Below are 16,529 nucleotides of genomic sequence, written 5' to 3' on the forward strand. Positions count from 1 at the left end.
TGCTAGTCATAAAAGTACAGCACCATTGTGTACAGTACATACTGATAATGATAACATGACTATGTTGCTGGTTTATGGATTTAGTATACTATACTTTTTACCATTAGAGAGTACTCTTTCTACTTAATAAAAAATTTGCTGAAAAACATGGTATGTTACATGGACAGCGGCCTCATACATCTCATGTTTACCACATCCCTTGAGCACGTCATTTTCCCTTGCGCTTGATCTAATCTCGTGTTGTTTTGTACAGTAACATGCTATTCAGGCTCGTAGCCTCGGAGCAACAGGGTACACCGTACAGCCTGGGCGTGTAGTAGGCCGTACCAACAGGTCTGTGTTAGTGCACTCGAGGATGTTCATACAGTGACAAAACTGCCTGACATTTCTTAGAACACATCCTTGTGTCACACACACACACATATAATGAAATATTATTCAGCCTTAAAAAGGAATGAAATCTTGCCTTTTGATAACATGAATGGACCTTCAGTGAAACCAGCTAAGTGAAATAATTCAGAGAAAGACAAATACCATTATGATCTCATTTACATGTAGAATTCGAAAAAAATAAAAACAAAAAAGCAAAAATAAACCAAGCTCGATGATGCAGAGAACAGACTGGTAGTTGCCAAAGGTTGGGGGGGTGGGGGGCGAGGGATGAAGTGGGTGAAGAGTCAAAAGGCACAAACTTCCAGTTATAAAACAAGTTACGAAGATGTCATGACCAGCATGGTGAATATTAATAACACTGCATGTTTAAAAGTTGCTAAGAGTGGAAATCAGTTCTCATCATAAAAAAATTCTGAAACTGTGGTGATGGATGTTAACTGGACTATTGTGGTGACTGTGTCACAATATATACAAATCCCAAATCATCACGTTATACACCCGAAACTGATGTATGTAGATTATACGTCAATTAAAAAAAAAAAAACAGGAGACCTTACATGGGGGGAAAAAGAACACCAAGAATATTTGGAAGTTAAATTTTAGCGAATAGCCAAACTTGTAAATATGGAATCCATGAATAACAAGAATAAACTGTACAATAAAAATATTTTGTAATTTTACTAAAAAATAAACTTTCATTTAAACTAAGTTACCAAAATAACAGTTCAAGAAATTTAAAACATAAAAACTGCCAACCTTTTCTGGTGTTAACTTCATAAGCTCCATGTTTTCCATACTGTGTCGGCGTGAAAACTTGGGACGTGCACCTTTGTAAAAAAATTAATTTAAATAAACCAGGGAGCCCTTGAAATCACAAATTCAGCATGACTACGTTATTCGTTATTCGATTTTAAAGTGTGTTACACGAACTCATATGGAAGAAGGAAACACGTACAAACCATTCTTTTAAGAAGAATAATTTTCCATACCAATTACATAAAAACCGAATATATACTCCATCTAAAATGCTTATGTAAGGAAGTTAAATTTTGATTGGAAACTAACTTTGGTTACTAACATCCCTTAATGTAGGAAAGGCACTTTATAATAATTAGTTTTGTATTATCCAACTTCTTAAAAACACACCGTAGAGTGGTTTAAGTAAAAACATAAGGAAAAGACTTTAAGCCTTCAATTTTGAGGTAAGAATCAAAGTAACATCCCCATTATTTTGTTAACTCTTTTCAATTACCCATTCCCATTTTAAGATTTCATGAGATGACAGATTTACTGCCAGTCTGGAAAGAGGCTCAAATTTTTTTTCAATAAAATTATCATTAAATATAAAGAACTTTCATGCCCACTCAGTCTTTTAAAGATCAAGCAATATTTTTAAAGGCATAAGGAATACATGATATCTAATACCCAGCTTAAAAAATAAACCATTACCAACACGTTAACTCCTACTTGGGTAATTCCTCCCGTAACTTCCTTTTCCTGTAATTTTTCATTACATGTGTATATATCTCTAAGCAATAAAACTTATTACATAACGTTATGTAAATGGTCTCATCCCGTATATATCCTCTACCTTGCTCCCTTTGAGCAACATTATGTTTCTGATTCACCCAAGCTGATACATGCAGTTTAATTTTAATTGCCATTTTAGGATTAGGAAATTATTTATCCGTTCTATTGGTGACAGATATTTAGGTTGCTTCCAATTTTTTGGTGTAGGCAATACCACTCCAGAAATGCTCAGAAATCTCTTAGTGTACGCCTGATCGTAAGGCTGGTACATCGGCAACATCACCAGAACACTGCCAGGTGGTTCTTTAGAATATACCAATTTCTACTCCCATCAATAATGCTTAAGAGTTCTCATTACCCACATCGTTTCAATACTGGTTATTATTAGACCTTTTAATTTCTGCCCACCTCATGGGCTTTCAGTATTACCTCACTGTGGTTTTCCCTGATTAAATGAAATTAAACACCTCTTCATATACTTACGGGCTATTTGTGTTTCTTCTTCTGTTCACTGCTTTTGCCCATTTTTTAGTTAGGTTATTTGTCTTGTTTTTAACTCACAGGCGTTCTTATACATTGAGGTTGCAAATCCTTTTTTAACCATGTGTGTGGCAAATGCCCTCTCAGTCTCCTTTATCTCTTTATGGTTTCTTTCAATGAAATGAAATCCTTAATTCCAGCGTCAATCTTTTCCTTAATAGTTTTGTTTTCATGTCTTGAGAAACCCTTCCCCTCACTGATACCACAGAGATACTCTCCTTTATTTTCAGAGGTCGTGCAGCATGCTGACTTGAGCATAGATTCTAAAGACAGACCACTCACTCACTTGTGATATGACCGTGGGCAATTACCTCTCTGTGATTCAGTTTTCTCATATGTCAAGAACAACTATACCTACCTCTTAACACCGTGTGATGATAAATTCATCATCTGTAAAGGGGTCAGTACAGTGCCTGGTAAATAGTAGTAAGCATTCAGGAAGTGTTTGCCAGCATCATTGTTATTGCTTTAAATCTGTCTTCCATATTTAAATTTAATCCAGCAAGATTTTTGTGAGATGTTAGTTTCCATATATGCAAGGAATATAAACATAGGCTCTATATTACATCCCACTGGTCTGTCAGTCTCTATGCCAACAACACACAGTCTTAATTACTGTAGCTTTATAATCTTTATATCTGTAGATAAAGCACTTCTCATTTCCTGTTTTTCATCAGCAATGTTTTGGCTTCAAGTCCTCAAACCTTTTTTTTATATGTATATTCACTGAATTAAAATGACCTCATCGAGTTCCACAAAAGAACTGTAGTGAATTGCTCGGCAGTGCACTGATTTATATCAATTTGAGGAGAACTGACATCCTTTACATTTAGTTTTCTAATCTGAGCGATTACAAAGTGAAATGTGTTAAACCTTCCCATTATGATTCTGGATTTTTCCATTTCTTCTAGTTTGGTCAGTTTTGCTCTATGTACACAAAAGCTTTGTTATTAGGCTTATTACCAGGACCATACAAATTTAAGGCTTTGATATTCCTGGGGAATTGTTAACCATTATGAAACATCTTTGTGAAGTGACCTTCATTTCTAACAAGATCTTTCTGCCCTAAAGTACATTTTATCTGATATTAATTAATATAGCTATACAAACTTTTTTTTTGTTTTTCCCATAGTATATCTTTTTCTATCCATTCACCTTCAGGCTTACAATATCCTTACATTGTACATATTCCTCTTGCATTTAGCTGGACTTTTCTCTTTTTCTAATCTGATACCCCTGTCCTTTAAATGGGACATTTACATTTAATAGCGTTAATGATATATTTGGACTGTTTTCTCCTTTACTATGTTTATTGGTGTATTACACTGATTTCCGAATGTTCAATCCACTTACATTCCTGTTTATTTTCAATACATTGCTGGATTTGGTTTGATAATATTTTGTTTAGAATTTTTGCATCTATGCTCACGAGTAAAGATTGGCCTATAATTTACCAGTCTTTCTTGTATCTAGTTTGGGTATCAATTTATACTGTTTTCTGAAAGATTTTTCCAGTTATCTATAAAATTTTATGGGAAGTTAAAATCAATTTTCTTGAATGTTTGGTAGATCTCACTTAAAAAAATCTTGGCCACGTATTTTCTTAGTGGAAAATTTTAAAATTACTGATCATATCTTTATGGTTTTAAGAATTAGGGATGCCATTCAAATTACATTCTACCATTAGATTTTTTTTTTTTTTATGGTGACATTGGTTAATAAAATCTACCATTAGATTTGTGTTTTTTGTTTTTTTTTTTTTTTGATTCAGTTTTGGTAAGTTGTACTTCTAGAAACTGTCTATTTCTCCTAAGTTTTCAACTATCTCTTCGTAAAATTATTCAGGATAATCTCTTATTTTTTAAATCTCTGCTACATCTATATTATGACCCATCCATTTTTTTCTTGAATAATCTTGCTGTAGATTTATTAGTCTTCTTTAAGAACCAAATTTGGGGTTTTTAACTTATGTTTATAAAAGAGCTGAACCTCCTATGTTATATGTTCTCTCTGGATATTGCAAAGATGTGATAACTAATATAAAGCTTAAGGATAAGGAAGTTGGGTTTTGAAGAGCTATTACTTACCATGCAAACTGTGATCGATTTCGATATTTTCAGACATCACTGAATTATTTGTGCTGTAGCTCAGACCAAGAACCATCTGAAGATCCGAGAGATTCAGCCGTGCTGTCAGTTCGCCACTTCTGTCCCCAACCTGCAATCACAATCATTCGTATTTCAGAGCAGAACTTAAAGAATGGTGAAAATTAGTTGAAAATGCTATGGATCTAAAACTAGAAGAAAATAGAGAAATAAAAATAGTTATGTTAGAATTATGAGACCTAAAATAGTTGTATTAGAAATATGAATGAAATGGGTTTTTCATTAATAGTGTGGGGAGGGGAGGGGAGGGGAGAGGAGGGGAGGGAGAAAGAAAAAGAAAAAAGTTTCTAAAATATGTCACTAGGACAGCTAATTCTCAAAATATTAGATTGTTCTTAATCTCTATGATCATATTAAATAATAATGTGGTTATTCTCTGACACATTAGCTTGGCATCACATGAATAAAATATCCTTAGAATATTTTATTTCTAACCTATAGTATTACATACTACAGTGTAATAGCATTTATTTATTAAGCCATCACTAGACAATATAGTAGGCACTTCTACATACATTATGTCTCATCCTTATAATGATTTGCAAGGCAGATATTATTCCACTTTACAGATGAGACAAATGAAGCTCAGAAAAGATTTCCAAGCCCAAATTGCCAGCAAGTGGCAGAACTGTAACAGGAACCGGTCTTTGATGTTTTTCCCTCTACACCATGCTACTTTTCATACAGAAATGGGGATATGGTGGAGGCATATTTCAGTGATCTTTCCATTCCCATGTCCAGCCTTACTTTCCTCTCTTCCTACATCAAGGCCAGTGCAAACATACCTCTAATCTGTATTTCCAAATGCTTTCTGCAGGTCTGATGCCAAGAGAATAATACGTAACTCAATTTTATTACTCAGTCGTTATAGAAGCAATCTAGAGAAGTGACAGGACTTTCCCTCCTGCTGGTCTGTCAATCATAATAGCACAGAGAGCAATTTTTCAGTTTCATACCTCTCTTGAGATTTCCAAGTGCTTTTCAGCAAAATGCATCGCTTGATCGTGATTTCCTAAAGCTGTATATGCATTTCCTAAGCTCCAACATGCTCTTCCTTCACCGATTCTACAAAATAATTCAGAGCTAACTTACAGTTTCTGAAAGGTCTGTGTGTGGAATAAAAGCCATCTACCAGCAATTAAAGGTACAAACAATGCTTTGTGTTTATTTGATTTTTCATAATACTAGAGACAGACGAGATTACCCAGGTAATACCGAACTCAGAGTCAAGCATTAAAACATCTTTTTTAAACATGCAGTATATAATAAAATCTCAGAGATAAATCTTCTCGTTCAACTGCCCCATTTTTTTTTGATGACACCCCTACCAGGTAATCGGTCATTCAGTGTGTGTCTGAACACCGTCAGCGGAAGAGAACTGCCTCTTGAGGCAGCAGACTTCATTCTGAACAACTGTACAGAGAAGTTCTTCCTCATACTGAGGTAAAACTCTATCTTCCTAAAGTAAACATCACAGACTGTGTAGGTATGCTGTTTTTCAATTTAAAAAAATTATCCGTTAACATTAAAAATCAGAAGATTTCATATAAAACTCAGGAAATCTAGCTTTCCTTAAAAAAAAAAAAAAAAGGATCTGGACGTACTGGGCCCTCGCTCTTTCCTGGCAGCAATTAGCTGGAGCTGAGCAGCAGCCGACCCCTCACGTCCCCTCACGTCCCCTCACGTCGGGCCTCATCTCTCAGCCCGCCACTGGGCTAGTCAGGACGACCTTTGTAGGCAGTGGAGCTTGTGACCCATTTACTGATCCCGGTTCAAGGCTACACGGAAACGTCTAATCCTCTAACACATGCTAGTCCTTCAAACAATAATATCAGACAATGTTATCGAAATAGAAGAAATTCCTTAAAAAAGGAATTAAAAAGAAAACGAAGGGAACAAACTTAAAAACAAAGGGAAAATTCCAGGGTTTGAATAATGCATCTATAGTTTACCATAAATATAGTAACGAGATCTGTGACTTACCTGTCCTTCAGCTCCTGAGCAATTGCTAAGTGCTTCAGATGATAATCGATGGCCTTTTCATAGTCTTGAAGCAAAGTGTACGTGTTTCCAAGACTGTAACAAGACTGTGCTTCTACAGCTCTGTCTTTAAGCTGTCGAGCCAACAGCAGCGTCTTTCTAAAAGAAGAAATTCTTACATAATTATCATTTTTATTTTTGCTTTAATCATAAAATAAAACTCTTCCCACCTGCCTTTAAAGTAAATCTGTTTTAGAGCCTGTGTGAGCTAAATCCCATATTACCTCCACTGCTTTTTGACAAAATGGAAAGACTTCTTTGAAACACAAAAAACAAATCCAGACTTGTATAATAAATTTGAGAGACCTATCAGTTTTCCAGAGAAAAGGAGTAGTGACATGGGAGAGTAAATGCTTCTAAATATTAACAGAGTATTTTTACATTTAAAAACCTTTCCCTGTTGTAGTGGCAAAAGCCTAGACTTTTGTTCACATAACCTCTTTTCCATCATACTGTTGCCTTTACATTTTGTCAAAATTTAAAATACTTAGTTAAAAGTCTTATGATTCGTGAAAAATATTAAATACTACACTTAAACGTTAACCAAATTCTACCTAATACATATGGAATCGTCAATGAGAAGCTAGTGTAGCAGTTAAGAGCATGGATCCTAGAGCTAGACTGTCGGGGTTCAAATCCCAGCTTTGCCGATTGGGGCACGTCGCTCAACCTCTCTATGCACTAGTTTCCTCGTATGTAAAATGGGGAAAATGCCTCCTAGGGTTTTGTGAGGATTAAATGAATTCGTGTCTATAAAGTGCTAAGAACAGCATCTTACAGTAGATGCTAATAAATGTTAATTGTTTTGTTATTATCATCAGTGCTTAAACCTATAGATGCTTTTGGATCCAATAATTCATACGGCTTTCTTGTAATTTCTGCTAAAGAGTATAATACTTCATGTCACTTATAACTATATGAAGAGTAAGTATATCCTAATGTAGTTTTTTCTTAAGCAAACAAACCTAAAATTATACATTTAATGATGGTATCTTCAAAGCTGTCACCTTGGGAGGCTACGCACTTATTCTAACGTTGCCTGTCCTCTCAAACATTTTTGGAAGACTTCTGCAATTGTCCTCAGATCCTGTGGCATGACCCTTTCTGGCACAGCATTATTCTTTGAGGATATAGTTAATTCATAAACGATCAGAAGTCTTTCTGGAACCAAATTCAATTACTAAAGTAGGCTTACCAAACTACTGCTTTCTATCCTGAAGGATATAGATCTATAATGTTAAGACAGTTTTACTGTTAGGTCCCGAAAATGAGAGTTCCAAAAATAATGGTTGAAGATACGTGTAAAGCTCTAAGCTCCAGCCTATTTGGGTGGGAGGGGAAGGTTCACTAGACTCATGCTTCTTTAAGTCAAACAGCCATCATCCACTTTATTACAGAATTTTTCAGTATATAATACATCATTTATTAAGACTTTTCTATGACTTTTAGCTTTAAAACATAAGAAACATATATTTAAAATCAAAATATATACTCCTTACGTAGTGATATATTTTATTTGGAGGCTACTTCATATCTAATCAACCAACAAATATTAACCATTAATTGATATTTAAAGTAGGGTGGGGGTGACATTCTAGTTTTTCAGATGGACTGAAAGTAATTTTACCCTTTTTTAGATGACAGAATACTCAGCTCTCTCTCACACTGGGTTCTTGAACAATAAATCCAAATCAATCACCGTGCCCTTGGTTCAGTCAAACTGGTGTCTGCCAAAGTCTATACGGGCCTTCGAATCCCCACTGATTAGGGAAAACTCCAAAAAATCCAGACAGCACAGACCAGGCAACCTCAGGCAGTCTAAACTCTGCTATCATCTATGTTTCGAGTTTATTGACAGATGAGAAACACCTGCCACAGAGGAAGCTGGGATTGCCAACTGCTCAGGTAAGTGACTGGGACCTCCGCTTACACTGAGGATCAAAGATGGGCAGAGAAGGGGGGAGGAAGACTCAGTGAGAGGGTGCGATGGTAGAGAAAAAAATCAGTGATCACCAGTGGGAACGAGGGCATATGTTTGCTACCAGGATTTTTTGTGGCCTCTTGACAAACCCATATTGGGTGAAAAAAAGTATATAAATATACACCTAACACATGCTAAACAGTTTGATAAAAACTTTAAAAGTTAAGAATTTCATTTAAAAAGTTTTAAAGATAAAAACTAATAAAAACATACAGGGACTTATACTGCTGTTAAATCTTAGGTACCATAATATTTGTTGAGCACTGTATACCAGTACTATGCTAATATATTATTACATTCAATCCTCACGACGATCCCAAAACAAGGTATTGATAGTTTCCATTACAGATGAGGAAACCGAGGCTGAGAAGTCCAATGTCCTGCTGCTAGTGTGAGCACAGAGCAGGCTTTAAACCCAAAGCCTCGTTTCATAGGGCTGCATTACGACTCATTTTACATTCATCTATAGAAATATCAGACTAACTTGTAGTATTCAGAGGCGGCTTCAAATTCACCGAGAAATATGTATGCATTTCCAAGGTTGCTATACGCTCTTCTTTCAGCTGCTTTATCTCCAAATTCTTTTGCTATAAGGAGACGCTGAAACAGAAAATTTTCATTAGATACAGCTATAAGGAAAAGTAAAGAATAATCTCGTCACTGTTCAAAACGCTGATGGAGAAAATGCCCAGAGCCTCGCACGGTACCTGCTCGTGAGCTATAACCGCATCCCTGAAGTTGCCAAGGAGGTAATGTGTGTTTCCAAGATTTCCGAAGGCACGTCCTTGGGCCGCTCGGTCACCCAAAGCAGTCACTAGTGATAGGTTTTCCCTAGGCGATAACAAACGTGAAAAAAAAAGTTTGAGAAAAAAATTTATTGATTTGACTTACAAAGTAATTACTTTTATCAGAAAGAAATTTTTAACTAAGCTCACAACCATAATGTGCCACATTTTAAAGATGTATGGAACACTTCACTGAACCATTCAGGGGGCGTTTCTGCCCAGCATCAAGGACGGAGTTAACCTTGGAACCTCTACAGCTGAGACTAACCACCGACACTTCTTGTTTTTGCCACTAAGTGGCACTGGTGTGCAGTTTAAATGAAAGCTTTCCAAGGGAGGGGTTTACAACTAGTACTATACTGTAGTAATAGTACTATACCATAACATTTCTGCAACAATTTGATGGTTTATTTTTACTTGCTAGTTAGCTCATCATTTAAAAACCTTTGCCAAACTTAAAAACTTAACTACTGGATAAAGAACGTATAGCAGATCCATGGCTTAGGTGGACCACGTGACTGCGTCAGCACTACTCACTCATAATAATCCACGGCTGCCTGCAGAGCGCTTCTCACTTCTTCTGGAAATTCTCCTGTGTCCTGAGGACCAGGGCAGCCAAAACTTTTCCCTTTGGCATGATACACATTTCCAAGATTGTAGAGTGCTCTTGCTTCTCCCACCTGGATGAAGACGTCGGCAGAGTTTACATTTTGAAGTCAGAGGTCACGTATTGTAATGCCTAGCACAGTTATTTATTTGTAGGGTTTACACTGGCCATCCAAACAGAAACAAACAAATGATTACTCATGAAAGAAAGACCTCTCGTTAACTTGTTTCCTCTTTATAAAAAGTTGTTTCTCTTTCCCTTCTATTTTTCTGTAAGTATTTTCTTTTTTTGGTAGTGAATTTCAGATAAACTACAGAATAATTAAATAGAATTAAAAACCAGAGCAATGTCAATGAAAACATTTGGCCGACCATCGAACGTTTCCTCATTACCTTGTCATTAAGCTCTCTAGAAATACCTAGGTGTCGCTGACAGCAAACTACAGCTTCGTCAAAATTTCCAAGAACTTTCAGGGTGTTGCCCAGATTACCACTAGCTTTGGCTTCCCCCAGCTGGTCTCCAATGGTCCTGGGGAAATAAAAAAAAAAAAAGCAAATGGTGTTAAAACACAAAGCCGCCAGAGTAGTTTTCCCTAGAGGACAACTGACATAAGGTAAAAAAAAAAAGACCCATTAGCCTTGAAACCTACTTTAAAAGTTTTGAAGTTACATGTCTGTATTTCAATTTAATTAATTTTCATTCATTTAATTAAACTCTAGGGTCATTTCACTACTATTCATTCATTTCACTAAACTGTGTTCGGCATCAGGCTTTTTAAATGTAATGCTTTTTTAATTAGAACACTATATATATTTAGTTTTTTAAATTGAATACAAATAATTTTAAATTGACAGTTAATTTACGGAGAAAGAATATTGATAATCTTAATTACCTTGCAAGAGTTAAATCATGATGATGGTATTCTAATGCTTTGGCATAATCATGCAAATAGAAATAAGCATTGCCCAGCTGGCTGTAAATAGCACTAAGTGTTTTTAGGTCTTCAGTTCCAACTTGAACTGCAGCTTCAAAAAAGGACACACCAGCACGGCAGTCTCCTGATTTACACAGACGTTCCCCTTCCAAGGCCAGTTCTAGGCAAGAAGCTTCCATTCTATAAAATTACAGAGGACAGACATTCACAACATTACATTACAACTGCACCACGCGCTTTTAACTTCCAGTGATATAATTTAAATGTGGGCTGTGGCTGCCCTTCCTCAGCACGGCTGCCTCTGTAATTGAAATATATATATACACACATTATTGATAAAACAGCAAACCATTATTTATAGCAACAGTTAATCTGCCTATTCAGATGTGTGAGTCGCAGAGGTCTTTTACATAGAACAGCTAAACATCTCCATATGGGCCCATTTTAACTGGCCCACCCAGAGCAACCCACGCTACCAATGACAGGATCGAAATAGCGTGTCCTCAACTGTTCTGAGCTGTGGTGGACACGGGATTCCGGAGAGGTTGGGGAGAAGAGGGGATCCTGAGAATGGTGAAGTCTTATAATTAATACTCTCCTTTATCCAGAGATCCAGGTAATCTGCTCGCTTGTCGGTCACTCTTCCTTCCCTCTACCTGTCGCACACGTGCGCACACACACGCACACACCCCTTTTCTTATCATATGATTACTTGCATCTTATAAAAATAGAGGAGCAAAATATCTTGATCTACAAGGCACACTTCCATAAGAAAACTAAGTGTCAAGAAACTTTACGTTAGCAACCATGTAAAGATCTGCAGAAATTCTAATTCTCAAAGTCTGTCACTGAAGTTATAAGCCAGAAGAGTTAAGTCACTGCAAATACATCTCGGGAGAAAAAGCACCGATACTTTGGGTTCTAAACTTCAACTTTAGCAGGCGCTCTTCACCCAAGCTGCCATTGTGTTTCTTCAACATTTTCGCGACTTCCACCTTGTTTATGTACTAATCATTCAGTGTTTCTATAGTCTGGCCAATTAAATCGGCATATATCATTTAAAAAAATCTAGGTTCGTCCAAAGCTGTGTCTGTGAAACTGTGAATTTGATGTGACTGATACTCATATTTTCTAATGCACATTAAAACAAATATGTAACTATTAAAATAAAAAGCCAATAAAATTCCCTCAGGTACCACCAATGGTATGTATATCACCCTCTGGAAAGCTCTGGTTTAGCTCATCAAACATTTTCATCCTCAGAGCAGCACATTACTGCTTACTAGAATTAGCTCTGAGCAGCTAACGGGGCAGTGGTTCGTAATCCTGGCAGCAAGACAGCGGTGCTCGTTTGGGGTGCTCTTTCAAACTCTCAGTGCTGGGTCCCACCGTCCGGGTGTGAGGTCTGGCTGTCAGGATTTTTAAAAGCCCCCAGGTAATTCCAATGCACAAGCCAGGGCTGAGAATCACTGCTTTAACAGGAAATGTGAATTAAACAACCACTCGCCCTAAATTCAGTCAAATATGATTGTACTTTGGTCCTTCTAGGAGCAGACCAATGTACACGTTTCTTCAGGTGCTTTAAGCCTAGAACACTTCAAGGTTTCTCAGAGCCATACGTTAAAATGGAATTGTAAAAGTGGAAATAAATCTGATGAAGCTAAAAGTCTGGAATAAGACGAACGGCCAAATACACAGGGTCGAAGCCGACTGCTGGTTCAGAACGGCAGGTTCATAGTCAGCTCTGACAGCTCATTTTCAAGTTTTATATCGAGGTATCTTTTTTTTTATAATTCAAGTGATTTAGCCAAAGTACTGTTTCTTCATAGTTAGACTAGAGATTTCACCCACAGACGTAGGCTGAATAACGCAAGCGAACCTGTAACATTCTGCTTTAACACTGGACAAGTCAATTAGAGACAGAGGGAAGATCTAAAGCACGTGGAAAACTCAGTTAAATCAGAAACTTCAAATTGCTGTATTTGCCATTTCAAATTAATGAAGTCTATTTTTGTATTTCACAAGTGACAACTGTCCTTTAGAACTATATTTCTGAAAATGAAAGATTTCCTAAAAGTAAAAGATTATTTTTGTTTAAGGTTTTATGAGGTCACTGGTATAGTATTCTGTGTGTGACGAGAAATGAGTCCTGTAAAAACATGATTTTATTAAAGGGTCCTTTTGCTAGATGAGGTACCTTAACTAGTTAGTTGTCTTTGTCTAAATACTGAAGCCACTGAACTTCTAAGAATTATCATAGGAGAAAAAAATGGAAAAGATACTTTTACATATAAAATACATTACTTTTCCTGTTAGAATTTTAAAATTTAAGCATGATTCCAATCATGTAAAAAATTACAGACGGAGCGATTTTGCTGCTTGGAAATATATACTTAATAGCGGTTGGTACATATACAAATTAAAGATATATGTAAAAGGATGTGAGCAGCAGCAAAACACTACAAACAAATGTCCATCGACAGATTACTGGTTAAAAAAATTACCTGCCACCATACAACGGAATACTAGTGATATCACATGACTTCCCTGAGGGATAGGGAGAGAAACAGACACACACGAAAGCAACGATAGTTGAGAGTGATGAGGGTGCTGGCCAGGAAATATGGGATAAAGTAGAACCAGCTATTCATATGTAAGACATGTGAAAATGAAAGTTTACAACAGTGTTTACCTATATCCATATAAAAGAGAGAAGTGTCTTCTTCAAATAAATATCTTCGCCACAAATATTTGACTTTCTAGATTTAAACTTACACAACATTATACTGGAACTATCAATCTGAATGATATTTTATCGAACAAAATTTGCTAAAGGCTGAATGGTGTCATATAAGCTACAAATTTTTAAAAGGTATTTTACACAATTCTCATTAGAAACGGTGACAGCAAACTGGCTACACAGCTGTCTGAAGTCCATGGAGTGAGACTGCCCTATAGGGAAAAAACCACCATAGAGAAGTTATTTCAGTAACTAATGCCTGAAATAGTCCCAAACTTTTCTGGTTTACGATTAATTCTGAGATATATTATGGCTCTGATATATTTTATTAAAAAGAAGTCAATATTCTGGCAAAATCTCCAACACCTCAATCAAATATATCCAATTGCAAAATAGTAAAGGCAGGTTGGTTTATAAATTTTTTAGAAGATCATTAAATAGTAACAGAGAAAGTAATTTCATATCCTCTCTGTCTCTATGAGAGAATGGAATTACTTCATTTGTTTACCAGTTGGGTTGAAAACAAAGAACATACCCGGAGTAGAAGATAAACCAGGAAAATTCCTCTCCATTAAAATACGTCCCACATACAAAGTTTCTTTTATTCTTCCTAATGGCCTGTCTAGTTGTACAATCAAAGAAAGTACATTCCTAATAACTATAAAAATCACGGTACTATTATCCTGGAATAAAATGTTTTCATTTTTGCTAACTGACTTAACAACATAGCTACTATAATCCTCATTTTCTGCCCAAACTCATGTCATTTCTATTAATTTTTATATTTTATTATTAATTTTAACTTTTCTTCCACATTAGACTTTTACTTCCTTAATTTTGGTTTCTTGTGTTCACAGTACATCAATGAAAGCAAAAGAGAACCGAACCCTTGATGCTACATCGTTTTAAAAGATTAATACTGATTATGTACAAATCTGACGCTCCCCTCAAAGGTTTACACTGTATATTTAAGAATAAATGATGGGATTCAGGACTTAAGATTCGAAATAGGACTACTCTGCATCTTCTCCATTGTGCTGTCTTCTGCAGCTGTCAAATCTCTCTGTATAGACTTTAGCTCCGCCTTCTGTGCTCTAACTGGGCACTGACCTTCTCCATTGCCAGTCCCGGCCCCCGTAAACAATTTTCATCCATTCGATTTACCACATACGTCTAGTTACTCTAGTTTACTTTGTAAAAGGGAAAGCAGAACAAAATTATCACGATTTAAATTTAAACTGCTTGATAATTTAGTTTTAAAAATGATATTATTATATATTACAGGGGCAGGAGACTGGTACGAGTCAGTGGCCTGTTAGAAACCAGGCCTCACAAAAGGTGGCAGGCAAGCAAGCGAAGCTTCATCTGTATCTGCAGCCGCTCCCCAGCGCTAGCATCACCGCCTCAGCTCCACCTCAGATCAGCAGGCGTTAGATTCTCATAGGAGCACCGGTCCCTGGCGCCAGAAAGGTTGGGAAGTGCTGATACATCAAATTTAACTCTCAAAATAACCTTCTGTGGAGAACTCAACACCAAAATTGCATTCCTTTACAACTTACGTGCAATAGTCTAGTTTTTACAATATTAAAAAGCATTAAATGTTTACTATTCATAGTGACAAGTATGAATGAGAAAATTTCTCAAAGTACAAAACTAGAGAAACCAGTATGATGAACCTGATAAATCTACCTTTCAACATCAACGATTACTAATATATGATATATTATCAATAAGTTTCAACTCTACTTCCATCCTCATTCTCCAACCCCAGGCTCTTTTGAAGTGCATTCTAGAAAGCATTCAATTTCATTTCTAAATATTTTAGTATATATCTCTAAAAGAAGTCATTTTCAAAAAAATATAACCACAATACTATTATCATACCTAAAAAGATGAATTACTTAAAATCAATCATATAGTTTTTTAAAGTTTAGAAACTAATTCCACTTTACTATCAATCTCCATTTCTACCTTCACAATTATGTTGCAAAATATGTCATAAAGTATTCTGATGTCTCTCAGGAAGTTCCTTAGTGTCCAAATAATTACTACATTTCAAAATTACAAATTCATTGTGCTTCCGAAGCTCCTCCAGGGATAGATGAGAATCTCCACAATGAAAGAGCCAGAAGGATAAGAGAATACACACTAAGTGTTTACCGGAGTAGAATAATAAGTGACACTAGACCATGATCCCAATCATAAAGGATACAAACTATTATCTGCAATTACACAACAATCCAATCAATATACAGAATGATGATCTTAGAGCATGGATGAAGCTAGAGATTTGTTTGGTACACTCTTACTAAAATAATTAGAGTTTTCAGTTTCTTTTAGTGAAGTCCTGTACCAGTGTATAACCATGTCTGACCTACACTGGATCATGGAAAAAACAGATCTAAGACCTTCCTACAGGCAGAGGTACAATCCACTCCTACTTATCTACTGCTCTTACGGTATTAAGAAGTACACCACTCTCGAAAACAAATAGCAAGACAGATAAACATCTTTCTAGGTTCATCTGATGGTTGTATCCAAGGAAGTTCAATGGACCCTCCATCGAACGTGGACTGTGAGCCAGACAGCGAGCCAGGCATCATGGCTGCTCTAAGGGAGCTAATGGTCTAAGAAGGGAGTGGCAGGGAGGAGCGGACAAACGTGAAACAGATACCCTGAATTTCAATATTGTGGGTGCTAAGAAAGAGACATGTACAGGATGTTTTGTGAGCACAAGGAGGGCACACGGCCTAACTACAGCATTTCTAGGAGATAATCCCTGAGCTGAATCTTAGATATTGAGTAGAATTAGCT

General features: G+C 36.3%; 1 protein-coding gene across 3 annotated transcripts in view; it reads right to left on the reverse strand.

Annotated features, from left to right (window-relative positions):
* The window catches only part of GPSM2 (G protein signaling modulator 2), a 42,270-nt gene that overhangs the window by 11,259 nt on the left and 14,482 nt on the right, over positions 1 to 16,529 (reverse strand). For all 3 annotated transcript variants that reach the window (XM_011368051.2, XM_011368041.2, XM_023536157.1), the window contains 9 exons: positions 10,934 to 11,155; positions 10,434 to 10,569; positions 9,972 to 10,114; positions 9,357 to 9,480; positions 9,134 to 9,249; positions 6,612 to 6,767; positions 5,585 to 5,693; positions 4,551 to 4,680; positions 1,150 to 1,220 (listed from right to left, as the gene is read on the reverse strand). In XM_011368051.2, the coding sequence (XP_011366353.1) occupies positions 1,150 to 1,220; positions 4,551 to 4,680; positions 5,585 to 5,693; positions 6,612 to 6,767; positions 9,134 to 9,249; positions 9,357 to 9,480; positions 9,972 to 10,114; positions 10,434 to 10,569; positions 10,934 to 11,154 (1,206 nt within the window). In that variant the 5' untranslated portion in view covers position 11,155. The remainder of the gene's footprint in view (positions 1 to 1,149; positions 1,221 to 4,550; positions 4,681 to 5,584; positions 5,694 to 6,611; positions 6,768 to 9,133; positions 9,250 to 9,356; positions 9,481 to 9,971; positions 10,115 to 10,433; positions 10,570 to 10,933; positions 11,156 to 16,529) is intronic.

Source organism: Pteropus vampyrus, unplaced genomic scaffold, assembly GCF_000151845.1.
Source record: "Pteropus vampyrus isolate Shadow unplaced genomic scaffold, Pvam_2.0 Scaffold6, whole genome shotgun sequence".
NCBI lineage: Eukaryota > Metazoa > Chordata > Mammalia > Chiroptera > Pteropodidae > Pteropus > Pteropus vampyrus.